Here is a 26,537-nt window from a genome sequence, read left to right as displayed (position 1 = left end):
TTTTTAGAAAGAGAATGTTTTTATTTGCTTTGTTCGATATTAAATTTTTATTTAGCAAAAATATAAAAAGAACCAAACATAAACTGCTGTGAATGTGGACATAAACGCAGCATAACTTGTTAACAATAATCAATAAAGTGTTTCAGTAAAAAAAAGTTTTATAAACATCAGGGTAGCAAAATAAACGTCTTGTCATGTATTAAAAAAAATACCTGGAATGACTTGATTGAAGACAAAGAAAAAACACATTGAACATTTAACATCAAAATGCATTAAAATTAAAACAGAAATTAGAGAACAAACATGAAATTAGGAAAAGCTGTACATATAGAAGCATGGGTGTAAAAAAAAAAAAAAAAAAACAAACAACTGCAGCTGTTGAGAGCATTTTTTTAAGGCATTAAGGTCCAGGTTAAGATTAAGGGTTTTTTTCCCTTAAGTGAATTCACTGCAAATTAATACCACAGTACAAAATTCCATGCTCCAGAGTATATTTAAAAAGACCAACATGCATTGTTCAAGCTGTTCAAAAGGTTGCTTATTTCTTCAATTTGTCACCCATCTACAAATTATTAAAAAAGGCAGTGAATACGCTGAACTGAAAAACAAAAAGCAACGAATGACTCGTACAAAAACAGAACAATAAAGCAAATGGCGCATTTTTAGTCGGTGTCTGTCTTCTCGTCTTTCTGAAAAAGCCGTTTCAAACTGCTTATACGCGGAGGCCCCTTTTCACACTTTTTCAAGGTCTTGAAAGTACTGAAAGAAATGAAATGACAGCAGTCAGATCTGAAGCTTTAACACAAACATGTCAGGGGATATAACAATCTTGGAGAAAATAAACAAGCTCTTACCGTTTCTGTCTGTATTTGTCCTTATCCGCAGTAGGAATCATGTCCATTAGCTCCAAACTGTCATTAATTTTTTTTAGCATGTTGAATCTGTCTTTCCCACGAACCTAGGGTCACAGATTTCATTTTTGTTGTTGTTGAGGATTTCAGTAAATAAATTATAAAATCAATGCCAAATTGGTGAATTCATCATCCACTCACTTGTAAAATGAAGATTTCCTCCTCAGAACTGGAGTCAATCTTAATCTTTTTACTTGATTCAGCATTCGGAGTGACCTGAGATTCAATGCCTGAAGATTCTACAATGGAAAGAGGTGAGGAGGTGAATAAAGAACAGCATTTCACATTGAAAAAATTCAATGGATTTATAAACACTCATCAAGGATAGACAACCGAGTAGCCCAAGAGAAAGTCCAGGTATTAAATGTTCTTTTTTGTGTTTATTTATTTTTGTAGGTGTAAAAAAAAAAAAATAATAATAATCATTTGTCATGATATTCTGAAATGAAAAACTGAAAAGGGACAAAAACATCTCACAAGCCTAGTTCAAACTAAAAAAAATAAATAAATAAATAAATACTATGCACATCTCTGGAAAGTCCCATTTATATGTGCTGTTCACTGTATCCACTTCCTATGCTTTTCCTCACAGGTTCTTACTTCTCTTAATTCCTGAGGTTGTCTTTCCTGAGGTTTTTTTGGACAGGTTTTCCTCTTCAGTCTTGCGGTCACGGCCAGGGCAGGCGCACACACGGACCTCAAAACAACGTCGACCTAAAACCTGCCCGCTGGGAAACAGTAGAGACCAGACATTTGCAGTTCATTTACAGGGTCAAAGCAGAGGAGAAGTTAAAGAAAAAAACCAATAAAGGCACAAAGCAGGACTCACTCATGTGTTTCAAGAGTCATTATAGTAAGAATGGGCCTGCGGTTCATGCCTCCCATACAGCTGCTGTTGCACATGAAGTTCAGCAAAACGGTGGTGCCCTCTGAACCCAGCTGCAGGCAGAGTGAGTGTAACAGCAATGAGTGCAAATGTTTCTGCAGTATGTGCTATTAACAAAATGACACTTAGGACTATCATTGTATCAAAGAATATTTCTTCTATTTACTTAGAATATACATTCACAAACACAGCATGGCCAAAACACAAATCCGGTATAGCTAGTTAATAGTACATACTTATATATCAATGAAGTAGCTACTTGAATAAATGTAAATTCAAGAAACCACCTGAGGGGCCTCATAGGGAACAGTAACACTCTGCCTCTTGGTATTGGAGTCCTCTAAATACTGAACCCTCTGACTGCCCTCCATTCGAATAAGATGGCTGCGATGAGCCACACCTGGAACAACAACAAGAAGAACTAAAAAAACCCCATGAAAAACCCCACTTCCTGCTCATCAGTTTAACACGATAAGCCTGATTATAGTGTGGGTCTATGCAAATTACGTACAACGATATATGGTTTTGTGACACGCAACTACATCTAACTCTAATAATGTACCATTGAGCATAGCAGATTAGCATGTCATCCATTCGGTTTAAAGGTTTGGACAATAGAGCGTATACTGAACCATTCATGATAAGAGCACAAATTTGGATACTTGCAAATTGCGACATCATTCAGTACTGAATTGTAATCCTTAGACATGCACAATACATCATTTCAAAATGTTGTACTTTTTACTTGACATGTTTTAAAACATTCAGCATTGTCAAGGTTTAGCCCTCGATCAATACTCACTTGCACAACGGTCGATCACTAACAAAGTCTAAATACACCATTTCATTTACCTATATATATTTTTTAAAATTACCACTGCTAGATTTATCCTCAAAAACAGCTAGTATGAAGAAAAAAAACCTGCCTAGATGAACAGTCTGTTCTAAAGAAATGATGTGTTAAATATAGAAAGAATATACCTTCATTGTTCTCTGCAATGTTTTGGTGATGAGGGCAGCGTAGCACCACCTCCGACACATGCTCAGGTTTCTTATAAATGGGTGTCGCCCTGAGCACTGCTCCCTGAGGAGGAACTTTCTCCATCAACACATCAACTGGGCAAGTCTTAACCAGCTGGCAGTACAGTTTATTCAAAGATGGGGAATACTACAAGAGAAAGAGGGGGGAATACATGCAGGTGCATATTACATACATTGCATTTACAATAAACAGTGTCTGCAAAGGGCGAGGGGCATTATCAAAGATCAAAGACCTCCAACCACAACCATGGACTATTCACCCATCTCCCATCGGGCAGACGCTACAGATGCACTCCATATCCACTACACATTACTTTTTGCACTATCCATAACTCACATTTGCACTACTGTGCATTCCACTGTATCTACTGCATCATACATTCATATTTGTACCTAACCATCATGTCATTTGAGAATATTATCTTCTGACATGTCTATGCATAATCCCTGCATAGTATATATATACACACACACACACACACACACACACACACACACACACACCATATCATAAACATATCATTACCTAATGCACCTTTTGTGCATTATTCACCCTCACCCCTGTAAATATGGACCTCATACTTTTTATCTACTGTTATCTAAATGTAAATAGGCCACTTATGCACTTCTGGTTAGACTCACTTTGTTGGCTCTGTACCTTGCACAATGACAAAGTTGAATGTAATATAATCTAATCTCTGGTTAAAGCCATGTTTCTAATTTACAAGAAAAAAGATTTAAAAAAAAAAAAAAACCTGTCAAATGAGTTGCACATGGTTATGAGCATTATTTTATATTACCACGCAAAAGTTCAGTGCTATGGGTCTGATCTGAACTCTCTGCTTTCACCTGATAATTAAATACATTTTTATACCCATAAGTAAAAAATTTTTAAAACATTCATGCTGCCCTCCCCAACCAACCGTTGAGGTAACAGACTTGGTTGTGCTGGACTGGTTGAAGCGGAGCTGGAAGCCGTAGTCTCCGGGATAGTCGGTGGTAGAAGGTACCACTGCAGCTGGAGGGGGCAGGCTGTCCAGGACTGGAGACATCAGAGCATTCACTTCAGCACTCTCGGGGGCCTCTGATAACTCCAAGTCATCAAAGTTTTCATTGAAGGCACCACTAGGAAAGGCCTATCATAGTAACAGCATGTTAATATAAAAAACTGTTTGAAATAAAGAAAGAACATGCAGAAACTGATTAACTGTAATCGTACTTGACAGGCATACTGACATCTGACAACTTTAAGGAGGAAGAAGAAAAACTCACAGCATTAAGCCAGGCATCACTGTCTGCTCTTGGCAGCTCTGCAAGAATGTCATCCAAACCCCTGTACATAAACACAAATGAACAATCATAGAATCGGAACAACGTTCCTTGTGAAACATGTGAAATCTATTATGACAACTGGCCCAGTAACAGAATCTGTTTGATCAGATGGGTGTTGATATTTTTATAGCAGTTTTTTTATGGTTTAGTAAAAGGTATTGGTATTTTATCACCAATGTACTGAACAGTAATTTAACATTAACAGAAGAACTCATATGAGAGAACTATGTCTATACCACTGGTCACTATGCTAAGCTACACCTGTTATAGATTGGTGAGGCAGGGAGAGTGTGGAAAGGTGAAGCACAGATTTGTGAATGAAGTCGGGAAGAACGAGTGGTTTGCACCTGCATGTGATTGCGGTGTGCATTCTGTCTTGCAGTTAACGGCAGGGAAGAAGATAAAAGCAGGGAATAACACTGATGTGAGAGAGGACTGAAACCACACCATTAAAACCTCCCAGAACAAACTACTGCTGGCTCCATGGCTGTTGTTTAGCACTGTTTAATGTCAGTACAATACATTACATAACACATACACCTTCTGTTTATTTATTTAGAAGGCAAAAGTATATGGTCACTTATACTGATCGGCCATTAAATCTACCCAAGGCTTCAAAGCTGAACATTTCCTTGAGCATCAAACTTTTTCCTCCCAGCTTTGCCTCTTCCCATATTGCATCCTGGTGCCATTTTTTCCCCAGGTAAGCAAAGCATGCATGGTCATCCATATGATGTTTGGGCACTAGATGATGTCTGCATGGGCACTTTGTCGACTTCTCCATATTAAGCAGTATTAACGTAATGCTGCACCAGGTGAACCTTCATGCCCCGTGAGCGTGAATAAACCGCGGGCACCCATGAATGGTTTATTGGACTTCTTTTGGTATGTACTAACACCAGCATATCCTTCTATTGTTTGAGATAGTCTTTTTCTTTAATTATTCCGAAAACTCTTGCTTGCACTTTCCGATAATTCCATTACTGATAGAATTTTTGTATTTCCTCTTTTCCCCTCATACCAAAGATCACAAGTGGAAACAGCATGGCTTCACCAGGCCTGATTTAGGCAGATGGATAAGTAGTTGTGAGCAACATACACATACTGGGTTGAATTTATCACTAAAAACCTTTTTTCCTTAATAGTTCTGCCCTACTTTGCAATTTACACAAAACATTGAACATACAACCCAATCTCATGCCGTATGTGCAAACTCACGCATTCAAGTGTGCATCGTTCCAGAGCTGTTCGAAAGTGCCCTGGCTCATCTCTAGCTCACTCATGGTGGAGTCCAGTCACTGCAGGCCTGCAGGTTCAGAAAGCGTCTCTGGAAAAACAGAGGCGATGGGAACTGTAAGGAGCAATGATTTAGTCTGTAATACAAATGGTTTTAAAATACGTCATCATGAATCTCAGGTTTTGTTTCCATGAGTGGAGAATTTCAGGACACGTGTATTAATGTTTTTATCTACACACGAAACCGTATTTTGGGTTGTTTTTTTGTATCTCTGAATAAGTTTGCACACACACACACACACACACACAAACATATCAAGCAAACAATCTGAATTGATGATAATTAAAATAAAAAGATGATTCCAGGGTACAAGGTTTTCTAAAACCAGTTCAACATCCATTTGTGGCAAGATATTTATGATCAAAGAGGTTGCATTAACACATTAAGGCATGTTATGGATTTTGTCTGAAGATCCCAAGGGGGGGGGGGGTACACTTTTAAGACACTTAATAATTTAACATAATCCGGAAAGCACACGGTGAGTATGAACAATATCAAACTTCTGCACGTGCAAACTCACAAACACACGTTTTAATACGCTTGCTATGCATGTGCTAGTAATATAGGCAGGGGTTCTGTCTGTAGGAGACAAAAGGCGCATTCACATCTGACTGTGGTTTACATTTGGTTATGATCACCAGGTCTACTCTGACACAAACACTCAGATAACTGACATTGCATTTCAGGGAAAAAAAAAAAAAAAAAAGGAGCTCAGGAATCATATTCATGCGTAAAAAATGGCGCCTAAAAGCACCAAAGCGTGATGGTGCCAGGCTCGTGTGTTTTCACTACCTTGTTGTTCCTGGCTGTGAGGCCTACGCGCGGATCACTTTCATTGAAAAAGTTTACCTCGCTTCCCAGTGACGCTTGACTCCCAGCGAGAAAATGCGTTTTGCTGCCTTTAATCAAAGGAGAATCATTGAGAAAGCTCTAGTGAACGCTGTGGGATCTTCCCGGAGTTGTTTTATACACGTCTTTCAAAAAGCTGCCAAACAATACAACGGCAGCGTGGCGGCAAACTGCTTCCTCAAACAGTGTGATGGGGAGGGTCACGTGAACAAACCCACTTGATCCGCACAGCCAATCAGCGGCCACCACACAATAAAAGTTTGCGTTTGAACTTGAGTAAACGTTGGTGGCCGTTTAGTCGAGAGTGCATATATTTTTATGTAAATCAGTGAATATTTATGTATATTTTTTTATGTAAATCAGTGAATATTTATGTATATTTTTGTGTCACTGAATATTTGTGTATATTTCTGTAAATCAGTAAATATTTGTGTATCTTTATGTAAATCAGTGAATATATACGTATATTTTAGTAAGTCGCTGAATATTTGTGTATATTTCTGTGAGTCACTGAATCTTTGTTTATTTCTGTAAATCAGTGAATATTTGTGTATATTTGTATGTAAATCAGTGAATATTTATGTATATTTTCTTAAGTCACTGAATCTTTGTGTCTATTTCTGTAAATCAGTGAATATTTGTGTATATTTGTATGTAAATCAGTGAATATTTATGTATATTTTAGTAAGTCACTGAATCTTTGTGTCTATTTCTGTAAATCAGTGAATATTTGTGTATATTTGTATGTAAATCAGTGAATATTTATGTATATTTTAGTAAGTCACTGAATATTTGTGTATATTTCTGTAAATCAGTGAATATTTGTATCTATTTTTGTAAATCAGTAAATATTTATGTATATTTTAGTAAGTCGCTGAATATTTGTGTATATTTCTGTAAATCAGTGAATATTTGTATCTATTTTTGTAAATCAGTGAATATTTATGTATATTTTAGTAAGTCGCTGAATATTTGTGTATATTTCTGTGAGTCACTGAATCTTTGTGTCTATTTCTGTAAATCAGTGAATATTTGTTCTGGAAGTACAAAACTGTCAATTAAAAAAAAACTTAAAGCAGAATGAAACACAGCTAAAGCTCATTCATGAAGTATAAATGAAATAAAAAATATATTTTTGGGTAAAATGGACAAGAACGTGGCTGTGCAAAAGTTTTATGTATAATGTTTTCACAAATAGAATTCTTAATGTTTTTTTGTTTTTATCAATTAACAAGATGGAAAGTAAATGAACAGAAGAGACATCGAAATCAAATCAATAATTGGCATGAACACCCTTTACCTGCAAAAGACAATATTTTTTTCTAGGTACACTTGCACTTCTAGGTCAAGATTTTGAAGGAACAGGCAAGTTGGTTGTTCCAAACACCTTGGAGAACTAACCACAGATCTTCTGTGGATAAAGGCTGCTTTAAATCCTTCTGGTTCTTCATGTAATCCCAGACAGACTCGATGACTTTGAGATCAGGGCAATGTGGGGGCCCAAAAACATTCATTCCAGGATTCCTTGTTCACCATGCTGAAGATAGTTATTAATGCCACTGGTGAACTGTACAATATGTAGACTAAGAAGGTTAGACAAATATTACATTTACTGCCACAACAGACCTAACAATTATTTACTCAAAGCACCCTTCAGGAAGGCCATATGTGCTTCAGGGGCTCTGTATCATGGCTGACCCTGTGCTCTGACCCCGGTTTTCTAAACGAAAAGAAAATTGCTCTCTCTTTCTCTGAAGTATATTATTTATTTCAGTCATTTGAGATGGTGTCCAATTTAGAGTGCATTTTCACTTTTTAGTGTTTTCCAGATTGCCACAGGATCCACTGCACCAAAAGAAAGTGGTTATCCTGATAAGGAGAAAGTAGCTACAGAGGATGAGCAAATTTTAATTGGATTTCGCGTTGATCCTTTATTTACGACCTGTTCTTTTTTGAGAGAGTTGACAGCATCTTTCACTCTAAACGATGCAATTCATTCAAGTTTGTTTACTGAAGTCCATATTGATGAATCTCTGAATGGCAAAATTATGTTTGTAAGAGACATTATACATAGTCACAGATGAGTGTTTTGTCAGTGTTGTCATCTATGTAGAGGACTATAAATATTTCCTGAGCATTTCCATCACCTGACTAAAGCTGTCACCTGTTCAAGCAGCAGTCACATGTCCTGTAGCTTTGGCTGTGTGTGTGTGTGTGTGTGTGTGTGTGTGTGTGTGTGTGTGTGTGTGTGTGTGTGTGTGAGAGAGAGAGAGAGAGAGAGAGAGAGAGAGAGAGAGAGAGAGAGAGAGAGAGAAAGAGTGTGTCAATTCATAAAGTGGGTAAGCAGTATTAGATTTCTCTGGGTTTAGTGAGTGAGGCCCACATGACACTGGCTGGGGCCCCTGGTGTCAGGTTTAACTGCTTCTTCTTCCAGTCTTGACATTTTTCACTGTTGCAAGACTGATCTTAAACACTGAATCTCACTACCTCTGCTCATGTGAGACCACAGCAGTACAACCCACAATCTAATAACACCTGTTATGCCATTTGGGAGGATTAAGCTTTATATGTCAAATTGGGGTGAGCTGAGAAGAAGGGGAGGTAAAAGGGGTTTGGCTCAGTAGGTGACCCCTTTGGCATGCAATCTAAAATAGTAAAGGATTTATGTGCAGTGAGACGAACAATGCAAACCAATGACTCGGACAAAAGTACTTTGAATTTCTGTCTACATCTCATGAGGACATTAACACTCATCCCACTGGTGCATTTTGACCTTTTGAACCTGGTTCACGCTTCTATTTTTGAAACCCAGTGTGCCACATGCAACTCAGTTTGTATGAATGACTTAAGTTTTCTGTTTCTACCTTTTCCTATGATTTCGTGTGTAATGTGTGTGTTTCTCATTAAATAAATATATACATTTTAGAAATGATACTTTATTTTTACGCAATTTAAAAAGAAGCATAAATCAGCCTCCTTCGCCTCAGTGGTCGTGGCTTAAAAAAAATCCCTGCCCTCTGTTCTGTGGCTGATGGTACGGTACGCTCGTGGCATACACCCCTCGCTCCTTCAGCCAATGACGGAGAAGGTCAAGACAACGTCTGGGCGCAGGAACAGGACAGAAGATGACCGGCTGTGGCGTTACTACGTGCAGCTCCGCATTGAACAGCGCGGCAGGTGCACGAGGACGCGCATTAAGCCAAAGTGCGCGCGCACTGGACGGACACACAGCTAAAGTTGACACTTAGCGTCTGAACTCTGTCTTTTTATTACTAGACTTTTTAATTAAACTGGTCTGGAATTACGTTTTTTTATTTCTTCACGTGGATCGAGTGAGTAAGGAGGAGTGACTCCTTACAGAAAAAGAAAAGAAAAGAAAAGAAAAGAAAAGAAAAGAAAAGAAAAGAAAAGAAAAGAAAAGAAAAGAAAAGAAAAGAAAAGAAAAAAAAAAAGCCGAAGAGAAACAGAAAAGATTCAACCATGCCGCCTGGATTTCAGCAGCTTGGAGGAGAGGTGATTATTATTATTTTTATTATTATTATTAGTAGTAGTAGTAGTAGTAGTAGTAGTAGTAGTAGTAGTAGTAGTAACATTAATATTAATTAATAATTGATTGTAAATATATTAGTAAATAATATTATATTATATATATATATATATATATATATATATATATATATATATATATATATATATATATATATATATATTTATGAGTATTTATAAGTATTAATAATTTATTATTAATGCTTTAAGTGTAATAATAATAGTAGTAGTATTACTATTAATAACTATTATCAATTTAATATTTTCTATAAATATATATAATATTATTGCATAAATAAATAATGATTTCAAATTAGTGTTTTCATTAGCATCTTTAAAGAGAGGTAATTATTATTATTATTATTATTATTATTATTATTATTATTATTATTTTTATATTACTACTTTATTTTTATTATAATAGTGGAACTGACTGATGGTTCCACTAACAAGAGTTTTAAAATAATATCAGAAAAAACACAGAAAATAGGGGATAAATAAGATTTAACTGGCTGCTGAGATATTAACATATGCAAAAGTCTCTTAATTCACATATCCTGAATAATTTGTTGTGATATGCCTTAACACAAGAAGTTCTTCCACACTAAAAGAGTACACAGCAAAAGCCCCGCCCACTTACAATTACCTTTTGGAAATGACTGGATTTTATATGCCTTCTAAAGACCTTATTAATAAACCACTTTATTGACACTTTAATCACTGCTTAGGTTTCACTCTTTTAGAAAGGATCCTGCACTACACCTGTGATTTGTGTATACAATTCTACTTTAAACATGGCAGGCCCTCACTTATATTAAGAAAATGACCTTCACAAGGATATAGGCTTGTAAGACTGGTCAGTGCTGTTCTGTGCACAGAGTATGCAGTGTTGTACTTAAATCAGATATCTATTTCTATGACCTGTAATTGTAAAAACAAGAAAAGGTTAAGGACATGCAGTTGATTATCAAAATCCTCACCTTTTTATTTAGTTATCTTACAGCTACAGTTAAAGAACTGCTATGAACTTTATTAACTAGAGTGAAACTTCAAAGGAAATGTGTATAGTAATTCTGTATTTGTCAAAAGTTTATGAACATTTAAATGGTTAAATCTGACTGGCTGCTAGCACAGTTTTAGAGGTAATATTTGCTTCAATAAAGGCCACTGGACATGATTTTTATACCCTCAATTTACAGGGTGTTAATGAGAATTGAACATAGACACATGTGCTGAGGTCAAATGTTATGTAAACATCATAGAGAGCTTTATCATACATGACTGACAGCAACATAACCACAGCAAATCTAAAGGCCCAAAAATAAGCATGAAGATATATATATATATATATATATATATATATATATATATATATATATATATATATATATATATATATATATATATATATATATATATTTCTTTGTTTTAACATATGATTCTAGCACTCAGAATATGACAGAACATTAAATCACACACAAAAGTCAAGAGCAAAGTGATTTATATGCATACAGTGTATTTTTAATATAGAGTACATTAAATTAAGGTATGGAGACAAATAGTGAACATTTTAAGTGGTCAGCCCCCTGGAGAGACTACAAAAGCAGTTGTATTTGCCAAATATTAATGCCTTGCTTAACATCGAGCATCTCTTCTTGCACTGCTGTCACTCAGTCATAGGACAGGTGTTGGAGCACTTATAAACACAGTGATCACACGATGTCAGAGCAGAACTGAAAAACATTTACACTGATCTGATATTTAAAAGACAGTTTAATACATCTTTTTTACTATTTACTGAATAGTTTTTTTTCTATTACACCTTTACAGTTCATCTCTCAATTATTAAAAACAGTTATCTTCTTTCAAATAAATTCTAGTAGATTAGTATTTTATTAGTTTTGCTACCAAGCCTCCATTTTTACACCTTTTTTTGCTAAATAATTGTGAAAAACAAGTGGTCCTGTCGAAAATATTTTTGCAAATAGATGTGCTAGATTTGAGATTTAGATGTTTGTGATTCAAAGAACAGGACTTAAAGTTATTCTGTCATGATATTAATAGACTTAAAGGTGCTTAAATGACTTGTTAAACACACTTTAAGGTGCATGGTTATGCTGACTGGCTAAATAACTCGGTTAACTCGGTTAGTGCTAAACATCCATGTTTCCCTGCTAGCATTTGACTATCCATGTGCTACAAAGCTGCAGTACCATACAAGTAAACACTGTGGTACCCTGTTAAGCTCATTTTAGTGAACGAATGTCCCCATTTAGGACTCTAAACAGTCTATGGTTTACACATACACCATGGCATTTCTCCAGTGTGGCCTTTTGTATTTGCAGAGTGCATCATATCAAATAGCATGACATAATCAGAGTATTAAAGGGTTTTTGTGTTGTAATTTCTATAATGTAGGTACACTGATTTTTGGATATCTTTTTTTTTTTGTTGTTGTATTTGCATTTTTGAAGAATGAATAAGCTGAAACAATATTGCAGTGAAGCATTTGTGTTCTATTGTTACAAACTATTCATCATATTCATATTTATAAATGTGCTACTATGATTCAAATTCCTTTGTTAATACGTATAACATCTAATCAGGTAAAGTCATAACATTTATCGAAGATGAATGTGTGTTAATATATCTGTGTGTGTCTGTGCTCTACAGAGAATAACAGGAACTCTTGCACTGTCAGTGTTTACAGCAGTTTTGGGCTCTCTTCAGTTTGGATACAATATTGGAGTCATCAATGCTCCTCAGAAGGTAATGTGTCGATGTGACGATTTGTGTTTTTGTAAGAGTTGACACTCAAACGGGTAAAACTACTGCTTCTACATTAGTACATTGTCTTGCATTAATAATAGTGCTATTACAATGATAGTATGATATTCGTTTTATTAAATACAAAGCACTCTCTAGGGCACAAATAAAATATTAATAACCCATATTCAGCATCAAATGGGTAAATATGCTAGATCAGTGCTTATTTCTATAATAATTCCTCAGAATATAAATTTTTGATAGTTTAGAAAAGTGTTGTAAGAATTGGAAAATCTCAGGCCTTTAGAGGTCATCAAAATCATACAAATACGCAGAAACCAGCACACATGAAAACCAGACATTAAATATACTGCAAAGGAAAGAGCAATATGATCTGGGACTTTTACTGGGGTTTAGATCTCAGGATCAGCTTTATATTAGTCAGTACACTTGGTAGGGTACATGCAACCAGCCAGAGTCTATTACAGAGTCCATTACATTTTCTTTTTTTTTTTGTTCTAGATGTAAAAATGTATCTGATTTTACAGTTTCTTTCATGTTTAATGCATATGGTTAGATAGAAATAAACAGCAGCCTGATGTCATAATGTAAGTGTGGCTTTAAATAAAAAAAATTATATATATATATGGGTTTTAATGTTTAAGCCTCTAAATAACTATTAAGGATTAAAGAGGGAATTAGTGATTAGTGCACATTTTTATGATTTTTATGATGACAGTGAATTATGATGAGTCTATCTCATTGTATTATCTGTTTATGTCCTGCTTTGTCTTTCATGTTTAGGTTTATTCCTATGTCAGCTTATCTCATATTCAAAACATTTTACTATAAATTAATATTGTTATTGCAGTTGCTAATATCTTTAAAGCAGAAACAAAGGTACAAATAATGGAATAAATAAAAAAAGTGCTTGCATTATCAACATGTCTGTGGATTTGGGTGGCGGCATCTATTATGTGGTAACAGACACCATCTGTCTGCACATACACAGTCATGTATGCACCACTTAAGCTCAGGTGTCATGTTCATGAACACACAGCCACACTGGTATAATAGAGAAAAAAACATATCAAGCCTTTACAGGCAAAAGAAACAATGTATGCACTGAAACCCTGAGACACTGAAATACCAAAGTTTTCTATTGTTCAGCAAAATATTTGTATTTACATTACATTTCCTTTTATAAACTACTATATTAAGTGTCTTCATAAGGACATAATGTTTGATGTCCTTCATAAGCACCTGTCAGTGAACATTTATTTTAATTATCAGCATGAAAAGTGCTGTATATCAGCTGATTATTCCAGTCTCCTTTCCATAGGTCATACATTTCCATGGCGCTCTGGTTTTGTGATAAAGAACAGGCAAACTCATGTCATATTTACTTTACACCCCGGTATATAATGATACCATTAACATTTTTCTAAATACATAGGATACCTGTTATAAAGTAGAATAATCAGTGTTGTTAGTGTAATAAACACCAATATGAAAATTAGGCAAATTACCCTTGATCTTTTCATTTTTGAAAGAGAGAATAAAAATGTGTATATATAAATAGAAGTTTGTTATTTTATTTAATGTCTTTGGAAATGGATAGTGAGAATAACACTATTTTCCAACAAAAAATAAAGGTCAGAGCTGTCCAAAATTCACCATAGGTTTAAATGGGTCAAGGTCTGGTTACCGTAAAGGTCCTAGCAAATGATTTATATTAAAGCGTTCAGCGAGTCCTTGAGCCCTGTGAGACAATGTCATTTTCAAAGAGAAACATTCAGCTTGGGATAGAAATGTTTTATTATAGAAGAAAGGGCAAATTCTTTTATTCAAAATAATCTAGTGTTGATTTACAGGCAACCAAATGCCTTTCACAATATCATAAGAGCGAAAGGCTTTTTCTTTTACTGTCACTTGTCTTTATGTCAATGTAGTCACCTTAATTTCAATTCAGCTTGCTTTTTTTAACTTTTTTAACTTTTTTATTTCTGTAGCTTTTAAGAAAAATGAGAAAGTACAATACAATTTCTGAATCTTTCTTTTCTTACATATTTTCCATCCTTTTTGTCCTTACTTAATATTTTATATATTTTGAAAAATGCAAAATAGATCTAAATTCTGTTTTGGGGGTAAATAACTTGGAATTGGAAGTCTTCCTATAAAAATTCATAAAAGACAGATTAATGTGCATTTAAACAGATTTTTTAAATGTCAGGCTTTCCTAAAAGTATTGACAGTATTTACATATCATGTCTCATGAAAACACATAACACTGTTCAAGTGGTTTGAGTGCAAAAGTCATACAGCATGAAACTTTATTTCAGGAAATAACTACTTTCCCAGTAGGTTTTGCTTAACATTACATCTCTTCCTTCACTGTTGAGCCAACATCTAAATGAACACACCACTATGCAAAATAGGTACACTGTGCTGACAACACACATTTTTATGGCTTTTGAAGTACTAAAAATAACACCTGAAACCTCCTGATAAATAATAATAAACCAGCCATCACTTTTTCTTTTCTTTTTTTATTTAACATGTAATATGTCAATTGAAATATGGAATGAATGTGTAATATTTTTCCACATCTTCCTCTTTTCTCCCTCAGATTATTGAGAAGGATTACAATTCAACATGGATACACCGTTACTCCAATCCCATTCCCGAGTCCACACTCACTTCTCTCTGGTCTCTCTCAGTGGCCATCTTCTCTATCGGAGGCATGCTCTCCTCTTCCTTTTTGGGAATCATATCAGAGTGGCTTGGCAGGTAATCATGTTCTCATGTGAGAACATTAGAGTGCAAAATAATAATGATGGAACATGGATTTCTGTTTGCATTACTTTTTTTGTTTTTTGCTACAGTGTGTATTATATAAAGCATTTTGTTGACTTTTGTTGCTGACCACTACTGTATTAAAGTTACAGGCAACACTGAAACATTATTAGTCCACAATTAGCTACAAAAAGAATGAGTGGAAAAGAAATCCAAAAAGAAAACTGTATTTATTCATTAATTTATCTTCAGCAACTGTTTTTAAGTTTAGTTTACTTTATAGGATTGCAAAAGCATTGTCAATTCATATGGACATTTAGCAGAACACCTAGTGAGGCCATCTAGTGAGAAATCATTAGTACTACACCATTATGTCAGCTCGACTGAAGCCAAGATTTTCCATGTCCCTTTTATGTCTATAATAATATAAAATAAAAATAAAATGTAGTTAACATTGAGTTCTTATTATAGTGATAGTGATTATATACTTTTTGCATTTAGTAAGTAAGTTTATAAGAAAACAAACCCATTGCACGAATATGACCAAAAAGCTAGACATGTAAGTATAAATAATATTAAAATGTTTCATGGAAAATGTTGTGTCGGCAAAATAAATAATTTTCACAATATATGCTGTACAAGACAACTGATTATTATTATTATATGTATTAATTTTGCTTGCACGTAATTGGTTAAATGTATATTTATATCAATAAGGCAATTTTTGTATTAATCATCTCATGCCATTTTTGTGTAATTTAAACTTAATGAGGTTCAGAACCAAACAAATCTACTTGTTTGATTGCCATTTTCACATCTGATTGATCAATTCTTGCAAAGTAACTTTGACACAACTTTCCTGTGACAGTCGGAAATGTTAAAATTCATGTAAAAATAAAATTAAATCCAATACAGTTAAATATTTTCACTTCATATATGTACTTAATTATAAAGATTTACAGCACCATGTGGTGTCTCTTATTTAGTTCAGAAAGGGTGATTATTTAGCTGACATGTTCAGAAAGGGGATGTTTCACATTCAGTTGGAGTCATTCACGCTGACCTTCTTGAGAGAACAAATACCGCAGGGAGAAGAGCACTCAGGGGCAAATAGCAAGGAGTTTCTCTCTTGATCTTATGCAGAACATCCCATAGTAGTTAGTGTATTAAATTTAACATGATTGTATATTGTGTGTTTTAATAGGAGGAAAGCCATGCTTATCAATAATCTCCTGGCTTTTATTGGTGGAGGCTTAATGGCATTGTCTAAACTCTGCAGATCATTTGAAATGATGATTTTAGGACGCTTTACGATTGGCGCATACTGTGGTAAGTATTTAAATAAATATTAAATTGAAATTCTAGAAGAATAGTGCAGTATTTGGATTTACGTTGGGCAAATGTTTTGTTGATTATAATCTTGAAGGTAAAAACAAATCGAAAATTAATTTACTTCTTAGTATGGAGCATACTACAGATATATTTGATTATACTTAACTGTACTTTAGTTTCTGTACTTTGTCAGAGTATTAATAATTTTAACTTTGACTTCAATACATTGATTTACTTTAACTTTTTACTACACTACTTGCTTCTTCGAGGTAAATGTATACCATGCGTCTAATGTTGCAAGATCACAAGTGTAGCCCCACAGTTTTCGTGAGAGTGCGGTGGAGTAAGTTGGAGAAAACTTTATTTAAATGTTTTGATGCACAGAGTAATAATATACTAAATTGCATTATATGCATAGTTCTCACAGATCAGGATTTTTCATACATAAGCAAGTACCTTTTGTACTTTTATTCGAGTAGAAATGTAATAGGATTGCTTTTACACAAGCACAGGAAGAGTGGGCTTCATCCACCCCTGATAAGTAATTCATTTAATTCATTTAGTCTTTCTCTGTAAACTTCACCCATTGCTTCAGACAATAGCTTTCATTTTAAAGAAGGTCAAATCAATTCAAGTACATGTGCGACATTTAGTGCGAAACCCCCCCCAAAAAAACAAAAGACAACGTGTGACCAGGAAAAACAGTAACACATTATCACCAACTAGTACGGTTCAGGAGGTTGTGCAAGTGGATTTTATGTATAAAAATAAAAAATAAATACTGTACATGTAAACATTTGGTTGGTATTTATTAGTTCACAACTAAGAATAACAAAGTACAGATAATTGGATAATTATTTATTTGTATTTTCTCCATTCTGAGATTTATTATGTTAATTGTACTTATTTATTTATAATTATTTTTTATAAATATTATATGTATACTTACTTCAGAGGTCAAACAATTGCAGAAAAACACCAACCTTAACTATCAGCAACTTAATACTAGTCAAAGATTTGAGTAGCAGTTAAATATCAACCCAAATGTTTTAATCTGGCTAATTGTTTCATCCTGGTTATCTGCCTAGTTATGAAACAGCTGTTATTCAGGATTGTATCAAAAGGGATACATTTGATGTCAACATTTTGATGTGTTATCAGGGCTGGCATCAGGGCTGGTGCCCATGTATGTTGGTGAAATATCACCCACCAATCTGAGAGGAGCTCTGGGAACACTCCACCAGTTAGCCATAGTCACTGGCATTCTCTTTGCTCAGGTAAACTCAGAAAAGATTTCTTCAAAACACAATTTCAAAATATGTATGTATGTATGTATGTATGTATGTATGTATGTATGTATGTATGTATGTATGTATGTATGTATGTATGTATGTATGTATGTATATATGTATGTAAGAGTTTTAATCATATGTAGACAACACTAATTATAAATTCACATCACATTGTTTCTGTGCAGATTTTAGGACTGGAGACATTGCTGGGCAGTGAAGAGTTATGGCCTGTGTTATTGGGCATTACAGTGATCCCTACTGTCCTGCAGATGGCATTGTTGCCATTCTGTCCAGAAAGTCCTCGCTTCCTTTACATTGTCCGCTGCCAGGAGCACCATGCCAAGAGCGGTGAGGTGACACGCCGAATAAATCACAGTGTTAAAAGCAAGCCTCCACATGTTCAAAAGCTGTACGAAGCACAACTTCATTGCAAAATATATACATTTACACATCCATTTACCAAAAGTCAAGCACAATGAATACTGATAATGCACACAAGAAACATATAATGCATTTAAAACCAATAAAAAGGTTTAGATACTTATTTTAGACTTAAAATTAAAAACAGTGAAATAGTGTATAAAGAATTTATAGTGGGAAAAAATATAACATCTGTTCAAATCCATCTCCCTCGCTGTATGTGTAAATGTTATTTAATTGTTTTTAGGCATAACAATCTAAAAAAGGAAATAGAAAAAAAAGAAAGAAAGAAAAAATAAAGAAATTCCTGAACTTCTTTCTGAGCAGGTTGGCCATTTCTCCTGACAAACACACTGCCACACCTATAACATTTGTGATTAAACTTCAAGAAACTGGTTCAGCAGATTCAGGTAATCTAACTAGAAAAGGCTGATTTGGACAAGTATCTGGAACACATAACATACCGTATGCTTGTTTTCCACTCTTTCCAATCTCAAGTTTAAAACCGCAAAAGATTTACAGGAATTAATGGTGTTATATTAAAACTTAATACGAAACAAGCACACCTGACTTTAACAAAGCATTAAAATCAGAAAAAGAGTTCAGAATTAATAAAGAGTGAATTTCATTATTAGTTTTAAGATTTCAATGAATCTATTAGTGGACAATTAAGTCCTTAGGATTTTTCCTAGTTGTTTTTCATAGAACACTTTTTTCTTTACTTAAATAATAATAGTGGATAATCTATAATATACTACAAAAACTGTACATGCTCAAGCCTTTTTGAATATAATGAAAAGCCTTTTTTAACGTCTGGAGACTAAGAAGTTCATGGCAATTAATTTCTGTGAGTTTGCCTTGTAAATTGGGCTTTCTTATTCAGGGAGACACCTTTTTAAATATAATTTTTAGCATTTTACAATTCTATTTTTGTACAAACCTGATTCCAAAAAAAGTTGGGACACTGAACAAATTGTGAATAAAAACAGAATGCACTGATGTGGAAGTTTCAAATTTTAATATTTTATTCAGAATGCAACATAGATGACATATCAAATGTTTAAATTGAGAAAATGTATAATTTTAAAGGGAAAAATAAGTTGATTTTAAATTTCATGGCATCAACACATCTCAAAAAAGTTGGGACAAGTCCATGTTTACCACTGTGTGGCAGCCCCTCTTCTTTTTATAACAGTCTGCAAACGTCTGGGGACTGAGGAGACAAGTTGCTCAAGTTTAGGAATGTTGTCCCATTCTTGTCTAATACAGGCTTCTAGTTACTTAACTGTCTTAGGTCTTCTTTGTCGCATCTTCCTCTTCATGATGCGCCAAATGTTTTCTATGGGTGAAAGATCTGGACTGCAGGCTGGCCATTTCAGTACCCGGATCCTTCTTCTACACAGCCATGATGTTGTAATTGATGCAGTATGTTGTTTGGCATTGTTATGTTGGAAAATGCGCATTTCTGAGAGAGGCGACGTCTGGATGGGAGCATATGTTGTTCTAGAACTTGGATATACCTTTCAGCATTGATAGTGCCTTTCCAGATGTGTAAGCTGCCCATGCCACATGCACTCATGCAACCCCATTCCATCAAAGATGCAGGCTTCTGAACTGAGCATTGATAACAACTTGGGTTGTCCCTATCCTCTTTAGTCCGGATGACATGGCGACCCAGTTTTCCAAAAATAACTTCAAATTTTGATTCGTCTGACCACAGAACAGTTTTCCACTTTGCCACAGTCCATTTTAAATGAGCCTTGGCCCAGAGAAAACGCCTGCGCTTCTGGATCATGTTTAGATATGGCTTCTTTTTTGACCTATAGAGTTTTAGCCGGTACCGACGAATGGCACGGTGGATTGTGCTCACCGACAATGTTTTCTGAAAGTACTCCTGAGCCCATGTTGTGATTTTCATCACAGTAGCATTCCTGTATGTGATGCAGTGCCGTCTAAGGGCTCGAAGATCACGGGAATCCAGTATGGTTTTCCGGCCTTGACCCTTACGCACAGAGATTGTTCCAGATTCTCTGAATCTTTGGATGATATTATGTACTGTAGATGATGATAACTTCAATCACTTTCAATTTTTCTCTGAGAAACTCCTTTCTGATATTGCTCCACTATTGTTCGCTTCAGCATTGGGGGAATTGGTGATCCTCTGCCCATCTTGACTTGTGAGAGACACTGCCACCCTGAGAGGCTCTTTTTATATCCAATCATGTTGCCAGTTGACATAATAAGTTGCTAATTGATCCTCCAGCTGTTCCTTTATGTACATTTAACTTTTCCGGCCTCCTATTGCTACCTGTCCCAACTTTTTTGGAATTCCTTTTTTATTCACAATTTGTACAGTGTCCCGACTTTTTTGGAATCTGGTTTGTACTAATATTACAAAATTCGACAGTGCAGAAAAATTAATGTTTAATTAATCAATTAATTTAAATTTAATTACTTTTTCAACATATGAAAATATATATCCAAATCACTTGTTGGGACTATAAAAAGAGATTAGTGTTTTTTACGATATATTTTTATTGCTAACTGTAAATTTGAGCATAACCTGCTTAATTTTCATGCCAATTAATACCTTCCTGAAAACTTTGCCCCATCTATACCATGGTTATGTATTAAACTGCTTATGGATTTAAACATTTTGTTAATAATGTTTTTAATGCTCTAAAATATATATAATAAATTAAGATCTGCATTCTCTTTTCTCTTTCTACAAAAACATTGCAAATGCATATGGAAATTATTAACAAAATCAGGTCACTGTTTGTGGAGGTGCCAAGTCTATCATTAGATTTTTGTTACTTCATAAAGTGTTTCATTTTAGCATTTGGTGGCAAATATTTGAATGGCTGGTAACATTATCACGTCCTGAGTAGGTTTTATCTTTGAACCAGGTTTGAGGCGTCTTACTGGACGTCTGGAGGTGAGTGATGACCTGGCTGAGATGAAGGAGGAGAAAAGGAGGATGGACATGGAGAGGAAGGTGTCGATTGCCGAGCTTTTCCGCTCGCCGCTCTACAGACAGCCCATTATCATATCCATCATGCTGCAGCTCTCTCAACAATTGTCAGGAATCAATGCTGTGAGTAATGACAACAACTGCCCTAGAATGTGGTCAGCTCATTCAACAACTGAATAAGTATTTAATACTTTAGTCTATTATATTTTGTGGGCGATATGTATAGTAGTATGGAAAACCATTTTCAACTACATATAGTTTTATATACTACAGCCTGAACTGATATATTCCTTTTGTACCTTAACCTCAAGAAGCTTTGTATCATTTTAAAGATTAATTACCTTGGAATGTAAAAGAGAGAAAATAGCATTTAAATATTCAATTTTAACTATAGGGCAGGTGCATTGTAAGCATTTGACATATGGTACCTAATTACTCAGCTGTTGTCTACAAATAAATTGATAAGCATGTTGCGTTTCACTATGACATATAGTTATAAAGTACAATGGTGGATATATATAACTATATGGATACCTGCCCATCACACATGCATGTGCTTCCTTCCCCAAACCGTTTCCACAAAGTCAGTAGCAGATAATTGTACAGAATAGTTGTGAATGCTGTAGCATTACAATATGCCTTCATTTCCTCTAAGAAGCCTAATTATGTTCCCGCATAACAGTGTCCCTTAACACAGACATAGTTCGAGTGTCCTGCAAAGAGTCCTGACCTTAACCACAGTGAACACAATTTAGATTGAACTAGAATGCTGACGAAACCCCAGACCTCCTCACCCACTCATCCAGTGTTTGACCTCACTAATGCTCTTGAGGCTGAATGAACAAATCCCCTCAGCCACACTTTAAAACGTAGAGGAAAGTCTTCCCCGAAAAATGGAGGTTATTCTAAATAGCAAATGGGAACAAAAATTTGAAATTGCTGGTGCAGCAAGCACATATTAATGTGATGATCAGGTACTTTTGGTTTAAGTCTATATTGAAAACCAGTGTGATCCATGCCTTTCATTTAATGTATGTAATAATGTATAATAAGAAAAATCAAACTTTACTTTACAAAATTTACATTATCAAAGTAAATATTTAATAAAAAAAGTAATAAAAATATTTCCAAATGAAAGTTCTGATCATTTATGAGAAATGTTATCATAATAGAAACAGATTTTTAAAGAATAATAAGAATGAAAGTTTGCCAAATATACAGTATGTATAGGATTAGTACTAGATTTACAAACTTTGGTCCTAAAAAACTACTAATATATATATTTCTTATCTCCAGATTTTCTACTACTCAACCAGCATATTCCAGAATGCTGGTGTGGAGAGCCCAGTGTATGCCACCATTGGTGCTGGAGTTGTGAACTGTGCCTTCACTGTGGTCTCGGTATGAACAGAATATGCATATCCCATTACTTTTTAACATCTTATCCAAGAGCAAACAAGATAAGAGGGCGAAATGTCCACTACATCAGTAGGTCATTGCATTTTAATGCCATTGGGTGTGACATGTGACAGAGAGCACTGTAATATGATCTCCCTAAGTATTCAGATTCATAATTAAGAAGTTTATGAATTGTACAGAAACAAACATAAAACCACACATACACACTGTAATTAATGTTTATTAAATAATTTCCCAATGAAGTAACCTGCTGTAAGATTAAACTAAATCTTAATAATTAAAATATAATCACTGAACTCATAAATATTTTTAAATAATGTTAACATTATAGCTTCAGTGCTTTTTGGTTAAGTCTGTTTGCACACTGACATATTTACTATGTCCATTTCCTTTCTTTACCCAGTGTTTATTGTATAACTTTCAACACTATAGAGCATAGCATTGTTTAAGCTACTCGAAAGCATTATGAGGACATTTCTTTGTATGTAGCTTTCCAATGATAATTTTGCACCTGTTTTGGAATGTCTAGTAAGCTGAAACAGGGTGTCTTGCATAACCATGACTTCTAGTTTGTATCATATGACCTCAGCAGTGTTTGCTCCACTTTTGCTGTAATGTTCCGGTACATTGATTTGCTGTGGCTGATGTTATTATTTGCTTTTTGCTGCCTTGACTCCTGCCAAGTCCTCTGAAATGGGATCTTTTGCACTTTTTTTTCAGTCTGTTATCAAATCCGTAACACCTCAACAGTTTCTTTGCCGTCTCTTGTATGTGGTAGCTTGGTTTTGGCCGAGTTGGTTATGTATTTTGGAATATAGAGTGCATGCAGGGATCCTCAGGAGCTTTCGATTTATCTGCCCCATGAGCTTTACTTATCAACAGCTGTAGGTTTGACTTGCTTTAAACGGTTAATGCTGTATATCGTTACTCCATTAGATCCTATCTTACATAATAAAGTGTTTAATTTTAAATCTAAAATGTGGTGCATTTATATATTGTGGAGCAAGAGGCTAATTAGCTTAGTATGTTTTTCAATGCAGATGTCGTGTAAACTATGACTTTATCCTTTATAACCATCCTGAGTGGATCAGATTTGTACAATACTTAACTGTGAAGAGAGACATCTTTCTATACCCAAACAACATTCTATACATACTTTATATATTAAGAACAAAATATTACTTTTTTAAAAACTTTACCTTATTTTGTCAGGAATTCTGCAAACCTCTGTATCTATCAATTAATTCTTGCTATAAACTGCCAAGATGGCAAAAGTACACACATCAGTCACTCAAGTAGAAGTACAGATACTCGTGTTTTAAAAGACTCTGGTAAAAGTTGAAGTACTGGCTACACTTTTTTACTCAAGTTAAAGTAAAGAAGTTTGTGCTCTGACTTGTACTTAAGTAAAAATTAGCCATTACTACTACCTGTTTTAGTGTCACACTGGTAACTGAACCCCACATCATATTAATATATTAATACAAAAGAATTAAAAATTATTTTGTAAAATTATTTTAGATTCTGTTATCTTCGTAAACTAGTCTACATTTGTGGTGTGTGAGAGGCAGGAAATGATACACCAGTGGTAGGCTGTAAAAAATGGCCTAATGACAGGAAGTAGGTTGATGCGCTGAAAATGAGAAGCAATGAGAAGAAAAAATATCGATCATGTCAACAAGTAGATTAAAACTAAAGTAAGAAAATGCAAAAAGTAGAAAGTACAGATATTTGTGTAAAAAAAAAATAGCACAAAAGTAAAAAGTTAAATAAATAAATAGTGAAGTACTGATACCAGAAAAATCTACTTAAGTACAGTAATGAAGTATTTGTACTCTGCTGATTAGCATTACAATAGACATTTTTACTCTTTTCACATCCTTTGTCTACTAAACAGCTTTTCTTAGTGGAGAGGATGGGCCGACGGACACTGCACATGCTAGGATTGGCTGGAATGTGTGGGTGCGCCATAGTCATGACAATTGCCCTCAGCTTATTGGTTAGTACCGATCATTCCAAATCTTTTTATTCTAATTTTCTTTGTATTCTTGTAAAACCTTTTCAGTCCTCTACCCATTTCCATACCTACTCATAGTTTCCCAGTTTTAACTTGAACTCCTTTTAATTTTTCAGGAAAGTGTGCCATGGATGAGCTACATCAGCATGCTATCTATCTTTGGCTTTGTGGCCTTCTTTGAGGTGGGACCTGGACCCATTCCTTGGTTCTTTGTAGCGGAACTGTTTTCTCAAGGGCCCAGACCTGCTGCCATGGCCGTGGCTGGATGTTCCAACTGGACAGCAAACTTTATAATTGGCATGGGATTCCAGTATGTTGCCGTAAGTACAACTGTTTTTTTTTTTTTTTTTTTTTTTTTAAAGCGCACTTTATATTGCATTTAATAAATTTGCTACAATCAGCATTTTTTTCTCATTATTCTACAGACCCTCTGCGGTCCCTACGTCTTCCTAATCTTTGCTGCCCTCCTCCTGTTTTTTTTGCTGTTCACCTTCTTATGGGTTCCGGAAACCCGAGGAAAGACCTTCGACCAGATTTCTGCTGCATTCAACCGCAATCCTGAAAACATGGATATGGATCTAAACATGGATTTAGTAAAGCCCAGTACAGAGCTGGAGTATCTGGGGGCAGACAGCTCAGAGCAGTGAGGTCCAGCAGCTAGGAGGAGATTTGATGAAGAAATGCATACTGGAACAGACACCTTAGCCTCACTGATTTGGTTTAAGTGGAGCTGAATGTATATGAAAGAAGGAAAGATGACTAAAAACTGTCATTGTTACAGTTTGGTCAGTCAGGTCCTTCAGGGAGACTTGGATTACTGCACTTTATATTCACAAAAGTTTGACAAGAAATGCCAGTTATATTTGTATATTTTTATTTACACTGACCTACGATGCTAGTTTCCTTTGAATTAACATTCAAGATTATTTTAAGAATAATCTTTAAAAGGTTTTGTTTTTTTAATTTTTATTATTCTAGCACAAATATTAGCTTACTTTTGAAATATAGGGACAGACCAAGGTGAAAAATAAACCTCAAAACCACTCAAACAGATGAATTTTTATTTGGATGCGTCACTCTAATGTTAGTGCTTTAAATGTGTTAACAGTTATCACTCATATAGAACTTGAAATAAATGAATGGTTATTAGAATTAGACCAGAAAAGGATATAGATGTGTATTAGTGATATATATTTTAATAATTTTAAAGTCACATGTTTGTAAAATATATATTCTAGAAGTTTTAGACTGGAGTTAGCATGTTCTATTTGCTGCAAACAACTGATTTTATGGGAGTCAGTCTCAGACAAGATTTACATTGGTGTTATAAAATGGGGGACAAAAAAAAAAAAAAAAAAAACCCCACACCTATACCTTTGGTAGTTGATGCCATGTTCAGTATGTATGCGTGTGTGTAAAGGTCAGAATTATATTGTGAAATTAATATACAAGTTCTATCAGAGTAGTTTGACGGCAAGTTGTGCGCACCAATTTCAGTGTTTGCAATAAAATGAACAATGAGCTGTTTGAGCAGCCCTTTTTCCTGTTACATTCTACAGTCTTTAAATTTGCCTACATCAAAGTGTAATTTAAGAAATTGTGTTCCATGTTTTCAATCCACTTACAAATGAGTTTTTCAAAACCCCTCTTCTCACCAGA

At 34.8% G+C, this 26,537-nt stretch overlaps 2 protein-coding genes across 2 annotated transcripts; one reads left to right on the top strand and one right to left on the bottom strand.

Moving 5' to 3' along the window:
* On the bottom strand, positions 1 to 6,538 carry tp53 (tumor protein p53). Its single transcript, XM_083541596.1, has 11 exons — positions 6,317 to 6,538; positions 5,389 to 5,497; positions 4,111 to 4,171; positions 3,762 to 3,974; positions 2,779 to 2,965; positions 2,085 to 2,197; positions 1,741 to 1,850; positions 1,512 to 1,639; positions 1,053 to 1,150; positions 855 to 958; positions 1 to 759 (listed from the first exon to the last, which is right to left on the bottom strand). The coding sequence occupies exons 2-11, from the start codon at positions 5,451 to 5,453 to the stop codon at positions 663 to 665; spliced, it is 1,176 nt and encodes a 391-aa protein (XP_083397722.1). The 5' UTR covers positions 5,454 to 5,497; positions 6,317 to 6,538; the 3' UTR covers positions 1 to 662.
* A 2,841-nt stretch (positions 6,539 to 9,379) lies between these two features.
* LOC310726556 (solute carrier family 2, facilitated glucose transporter member 4-like) lies at positions 9,380 to 26,406 on the top strand. Its single transcript, XM_083542274.1, has 12 exons — positions 9,380 to 9,662; positions 9,708 to 9,829; positions 12,536 to 12,631; positions 15,258 to 15,418; positions 16,629 to 16,753; positions 17,918 to 18,033; positions 18,234 to 18,396; positions 21,378 to 21,565; positions 22,739 to 22,843; positions 24,759 to 24,860; positions 24,995 to 25,198; positions 25,304 to 26,406. Exons 2-12 carry the CDS (start codon positions 9,797 to 9,799, stop codon positions 25,523 to 25,525), a joined length of 1,515 nt encoding a protein of 504 aa, XP_083398400.1. The 5' UTR covers positions 9,380 to 9,662; positions 9,708 to 9,796; the 3' UTR covers positions 25,526 to 26,406.
* The last annotated feature ends 131 nt before the right edge of the window (positions 26,407 to 26,537 follow it).

Source organism: Silurus aristotelis, assembly GCF_946808225.1.
Source record: "Silurus aristotelis genome assembly, chromosome: 5".
NCBI classification, from domain to species: domain Eukaryota; kingdom Metazoa; phylum Chordata; class Actinopteri; order Siluriformes; family Siluridae; genus Silurus; species Silurus aristotelis.
This window is presented reverse-complemented; position numbering and strand designations above follow the sequence as displayed.

Coding starts and splice junctions, on each gene's coding strand:
- tp53 (XM_083541596.1), bottom strand. CDS start 5,453: ATGAGTGAGCTAGAGATGAGCCAGGGCACTTTCGAACAGCTCTGGAAC. Junction 4,172..5,388: donor AACGATGCACACTTGAATGC/GTGAGTTTGCAC, acceptor GTTTATGTACAG/GGGTTTGGATGACATTCTTG. Junction 1,151..1,511: donor AACCTCAGGAATTAAGAGAA/GTAAGAACCTGT, acceptor TTTCCATTGTAG/AATCTTCAGGCATTGAATCT.
- LOC310726556 (XM_083542274.1), top strand. CDS start 9,797: ATGCCGCCTGGATTTCAGCAGCTTGGAGGAGAG. Junction 15,419..16,628: donor ATATCAGAGTGGCTTGGCAG/GTAATCATGTTC, acceptor GTGTTTTAATAG/GAGGAAAGCCATGCTTATCA. Junction 25,199..25,303: donor TGGGATTCCAGTATGTTGCC/GTAAGTACAACT, acceptor ATTATTCTACAG/ACCCTCTGCGGTCCCTACGT.